Source organism: Protopterus annectens, chromosome 8.part0, assembly GCF_019279795.1.
Source record: "Protopterus annectens isolate FY-2018-M chromosome 8.part0, PAN1.0, whole genome shotgun sequence".
Classification (NCBI taxonomy): Eukaryota; Metazoa; Chordata; order Ceratodontiformes; family Protopteridae; genus Protopterus; species Protopterus annectens.
This window is the reverse complement of record NC_056741.1, coordinates 1,397,533,129-1,397,539,128: the sequence shown is the minus strand read 5'-3', so window position 1 is coordinate 1,397,539,128 and position 6,000 is coordinate 1,397,533,129. Positions and strand designations below refer to the sequence as shown.

Genomic DNA, 6,000 nt, shown 5'->3' with positions numbered 1-6,000 from the left:
TCCTTGCACAATGAAGGTTGTTTTGGGCAGGGTTATTATTAAAAAATGATAAAGTTAATGTTGCTGTTTCAATATGCACTTTGCCGCCAGCATGTCATGTAGCTGGCAGTAAAGTGCATACATGCTTCAACTGTCAGAGCTGCTACTTACTGTCTGCAATTGCTAACCACTTTCCCCCATATAGAAAGGCACAGCCACAGGAATAATGGTTTTACTTCACTTTTTTTTTTCAACAATTTGTTAACACATGTTCAGGTCCAAATTAAAAGCCTGCCACATTCCACAAATGACAAGAAGAAGAGCTTCATCATCCAGTAACATGTTTTCTGTACCGTTCTTACTATGTGTAATCAGAAACCCACAATTGCCTATCAACGTCATCAACCCTGACTTTTTACAAGCATTACTATCCCTGATGTTTCACATCGCAATGGTTATTCTGCATACAGTATGTTTAAATTTTTGTAAAGAAAGTATTACTTTCCAAAAAAACCCTCCTTCCTGTGTGTGCATTTTCCTTGTTCGTGATGGTTCACATTTTCCATTCATCAATAACAGAGCATGGATAGCAATTCAAGCGTGCATCTGTAATGCACGGCAAACCGGAAGAGGAATTTGGAAAGTTTTGCTGTCCCTGAAGGTTGTCCACAGTTTTTTTTTACCAGCAATGAGGAGTCTGAACAACATTTTGCAGTGTTTCATGCGATCGTCTGGATTCAATGATGCGAGATTCGCAACCATGCGATAATACGTAAGTACCATATTTTTTAAAGAATATTTCTCAAGACTAACAAAGCACTGAACCTACATAAATACATTTAATACTTTCATGGAGACAGTGCCACTTCATTGACAGTAAAATCGAATCTTTGTCACATTAACGTCCTCCTTCCAGCTCAGTCCACACTCGCGCAACAGAGGAATTAGTTGCAAAAAGGGTTTCTGTTAATGCCTGGCAAAACATCGTCTCTGGAAAATGCAACACTAATCAATATGTGCTAGAATGTAAAACATTAATTTTAAAGTAGTTTACCAAGGCTGAATTACACACACACACACACACACACACACACACACACACACACACACACACACACACACACACACACACACATGCAAGTGCATGCACACACACAAACAGATACCCACAACTACATATATGCATGCATATAACTGATCAAATATCGATCACTCAAAATTGTGAACAAAAAAAGGAGTGATCTTTTTAAATCAAACCTCAAAATGTCAAAAGAAGAACAAAAAACAACAACCCCTACTAACTATATTTAACAACTACAAGATAGAACAACAGCAGGGCAAATTCCTAGATTCTGCTGTACCAAAATCTCACATGCAGTGCAGCCAGCAGGTGGAAAAACACAGAAAAAAAAGGTTCACTCTTTTGAGATTTAAGATAAGGAAATGGAGGGAAAAGCAAGAATTGGTTTGAAAGGTTATTAATTCATAAAGCAAGGAATTTGATAATAATTTTTATCCCAGTTAAAGATCAGTGTTTCATTAATTGGAATATTGTATAAATCAACAATTTACTGTTCAAAAATGATAAGACTGCCACAAAACTGTGTTGCTGTCTACAATTCTGGCATATGTCACAAGAGTATGAGTTACTTTCAGAACATGGGGATAACGTAAGACTGGGCTTAATTTAGACTAAAAAGAAAGAAAAGTTAAGTGCAAGGGAAAGTGGAAGCAATTAAAAGTATCATTATGACATAAGTGGAGTGATTTTATGATAAAGTCAGAAATCTGTATTTAAGTACTATAGTCAGAGAAGCCATTAATGCAGGTTCACAATACAAGTTCATACACTTGTAGCAAAGCTAATATTGGATGTTTTCTCTACCTCATCCTGTTTTAGCAAGGAGGCAAGCTATACCTGCACTCCCCCCCCCCCCCCCACACACACACACACTTCTTTAAATATACTAAATGTAGAGTAACACAACTGTGGAAAAAAATAAAAGATTAATAACAACTTTGAATCATTCCTGGGACACAAATTCAAACTGGATCAGTTGTAATTCCCTGCTTATAGGCATAAGTGACAAGCTGCAGATCGAGGAAGTGTGCTCAGTGAGTCGCAACATTGTTCAGTTAATACTCAATTCGGACTATGGAGTCCTTGGTAGATTATGAGTTATTTCTCAGTTTGCTGCCAGTTGTTTATTCCATAGTTTTAGTAAAATGAGTTTTTATTTAACTGGGAATCTGTTTGTCCAAAGTTTACTTAACAGACTTAGCAACAAAATAAACATCTACAGTAAAGTACAAGACCCAAAAATTTGTCCCCACATTCTTGAATAAGGAGATGTCAGGACATCAGAGTCTACTTGATATGTAGAAAAACATCCAAATCCATTCTTTACTAAAAGTTGCCTTTCCAGTCTAGGTTGGGAGTAGTTTTATGGGGCACAATGTAAATCCAGCTTATTTCAACTAATAACAGCTGACTGGCTAACATGCTACTTCATTGCATCCAGTGAGGATGGTAGCGATCAATTAATTTGCAGTTAGTAGTTTTTGTAGACCAAAACCAAGTGTTTCCTGAGGATTTGTCTAGACCTAGCACTTAGTAAAAAATTGGATGTTTCAGATGAATTAAAAGGATAATGACAGTAATAAACTGTGTAGGAAGATGCTTCCTTGAAAAATATTTATAGAACTATAAAGAAGAAACTGCCTATTTTTGCTTAACTTCACAAAAAGAAGGCATGATGACTTTCCCTTAATATTGCTTAAGCCATTAGTTTCCCAAATTTTGTAGCCTTATGTGTGGTGTGGAGTGTATGTGCTATTAAAGGAAAACACTACCCTAAAAATTAATAGCAAGATCGTACAATACTGGAGAACAAGCATATCCCCAGCTCTGGGAATTGTAAGAGCTCACAAACCTGTTGGCCATCTACTTAGTCAATGACATCATGCTGACTAACCCCATGTTCTCTAAAAATGTAGTGTCAATCAAATGTGACTTAAATTAAATTAAGCATTGTTTTTTCTTGTCGAGTAAATAAAATGATTGATATATATATATATATATATATATATATATATATATATATATATATATATACATATACCATTCTTTTTGCTCTATTAATATGACTCGACCAATCTCTCCCTACCAATTTATGCAACAAATGTTTATAGTTTACTTTTAACTGTGCATAATTTTAGGTATATATTTGTATACTTCAAAAATATAGATTTTTTTCTTCAGTGTTTCTTCTATATATCTTATGTTTTATGATTATTTCTGGAGCTTTTCTTTCCTGGCCTCCACTGAAAAAGGACATGTGTCCAGTTGGACTTTCCTGGTAAACAAATATAAAATAAAAATAAATAAATATAGATAGATATAGATACATATATACAGACACACACACACACACACACACACACACACACACACACACACACACACACACACACACATATATTCATCTTTCTTTCACTATATATATACATATATATATAGAGAGAGAGAGCGAGAGAAAGAGAGAGAGAGATGGATCTACACACACATATACATTATTATATGTTGATATACTCTGCAGTGTGCACTATTACTCTATTAGAATTAATCTAAATGCAACCTGATGTATTTTAATTTCACATACCTAAAATGGTTGTCATGGCTACTGCCATACTGCCATGATTTTGTTTTTCATTCTCTTTGCACTACTTCCAGAAAGACGTTTGGGCCCCTATAATATGACACACATAGACATTATGAAAGAGCTTTTATTCCTCCTGTGTTTGGTTTCAATTGACAGTGGTAAGAGTTAGGAGCTTTTCAGACTGTTTGTGGAAGCAGCATCAGCGAGTATATTTAACTGAATTACTCTAATTTGCACTTTCCTTAGGACAGTACAATTCATTTTGAACCACTGACTTTTTCTTTAATACAAAAAATTTGAAGAAGAGGTTTAGCAAATGTTCAATGCCATAGTTCTTAAAAAACTTGCAAGGTATGAAAGTTTTCATCTTTGCTCTGTTGCTTTAAGAAATGAGTAAGGCAAATCGTAGCTGTCTATAGGTTTGATAAACTATTCAATTTTGTTGTTATATAGATAAAAGAATATTTCAACAGATTGTTTCTGTAATGGAACAGGTATAACTCAAAAAAGGTATTGAAAACCTCAGATGTAGGAGGTTGACAAGAAGTAAGACCCAAAAACTTTGGCAAGTTCCAATAAGTAATGCCTGTGTCCACCACAGTGTGGTAAAGTCCTTGTAACAATTATGGTTATGAAAAACAAGCAGTAGCTCTTGCACTTCTACTCTGAAAACAGAAAGAATAGGGACCACACACAAATTGAAGGCAACTCTCAGCATGTTAAACAGCCAATTATATGCAATCCTGGCTTGTTAAACAGCAGACAGCACAATCAAAAAATGAAATCCATTGCAGTAAGAGAACATTGCAGAAAAACAAAACTAATAAAACAACAAACCACATCAAACAAGAACCAAATTTATTTGTACAAAGCTTTTGGATCAAACACCCTTCCTCAATGCATATAAAAAAACAAGTTATACATACATTTTAAATAGGAGCATCTTTAAATCACGTCAGCCATCTAACCTATCACACACATTTTTCATCCCCCCAAATTAAATTTCTAATAGCAATAAAATACTACTTAAATTCTTAAAATTCTATGTTTAATTTCAAACATTATAAATCTAAAAAACCTCCCTCTGTTTTTATTATTAAAACATTATAAGTCCACATAACTTCTCACTGTTTTTTTATTAAAATAGGCTTTATACTAACCACACTGTTTATACCTGGTTTGTAGTCTGCCCTTAACCTAACAATCCACTCATATTCTCTTATTTCCAAAATATTGCTCAAATCCCCACCTCTGATACCTATAGTTACAGTATCTATCACTTTAAATTTAAAATAATGCCTAGAGCCATTATCCATTATATGTTTACTCAATGCATTTGTACCTATGTTCCTTCTGATATCAGATTTATGCTCCACTATCTATTCCCTAACTTTTCTAGTGGTCTTTCCCACAAAGAAAAACACAATCACCAGAGTTCCATACTGCATAGTCTAGTGTTCTTCTATCCTGCAGTCACTTCCCTATTCAGCTGCTCTAGCATTTACAGGAAAACATAGTCTCAGCACACCAAGATGTTGCGCGAAGGAACAAACTGCTTTTTGTTCATCTGGCTTTCACTCTTCCTCCTGTAAGAGCGACTCAAGTAGCTTGTAATCATTCTGATATGATACAGAAAAGCATAGACTCGCAATCCAGTTTGTTTTATAAAAGACCAAACACTGTCAAATGACCTAGACAGCTTCAGCTTGCTATAGTGTAGCTACAATTTATCAAAAAATACAATGTGAAGGAGAATGAAAACAAAAAGGGGCATACATGTGATAGTTTCATAATCTAGTTTCAGAGTTCCTGGTGAGCTGTGCAAAGGTCGAGGACTATCATAACACAGGCTCCAAGGTCATAGAGTAAACATTCAAACCAAACTAAGTACATCAGGGCTTACTGAATTTTTCTAGTGAGTAACATTCTCTTACTCGTAATGGTAATCAATTCCATGACATCATAATACTTTAGGTGATAAACCTTGATCTAAAAGTGGTTTTGCATTTTGCTATTTGAAAGGTGTAATTTGCTCCATGAGAGGTTCACCATGATTGCAGCAACTCAATAGTGAACAAACGTCATGTTTCTTCATAGTGTAGGGCATTATATGCCAGGTGCAGTGTCCAATGTAACCAGTGATAACTGATAGAAAATAAGTGAAATTTAGCTAAGTGTTCTTGATTTGTGACAGTCTTGCACCCCGCAATTATTTTAGTAAACTTTCCTTGAATACTTTATAATATGGAAGAGGTCACTTCTTGAATGTGTACAAAATAATTGTATTCAATTATAAATCTAATATTCATTGTAAATCATTTTAATAGGACTGTAACTGATCTGGCTGAAAAAATTCTGA

The 6,000-nt window shown here is 34.7% G+C and overlaps 1 protein-coding gene across 6 annotated transcripts in view; it reads right to left on the bottom strand.

Moving 5' to 3' along the window:
- HOATZ (HOATZ cilia and flagella associated protein) overlaps positions 1-6,000 on the bottom strand; it is a 437,779-nt gene that overhangs the window by 38,650 nt on the left and 393,129 nt on the right. For 2 of the 6 annotated variants that reach the window (XM_044080987.1, XR_006365904.1), the window contains exon 5: positions 3,642-3,728. The exons of the other annotated variants lie outside the window; for them this stretch is intronic. In XM_044080987.1, coding sequence (XP_043936922.1) covers positions 3,660-3,728 — 69 coding nt within the window. In that variant the 3' untranslated portion in view covers positions 3,642-3,659. The remainder of the gene's footprint in view (positions 1-3,641; positions 3,729-6,000) is intronic. 6 annotated transcript variants of the gene reach the window in all.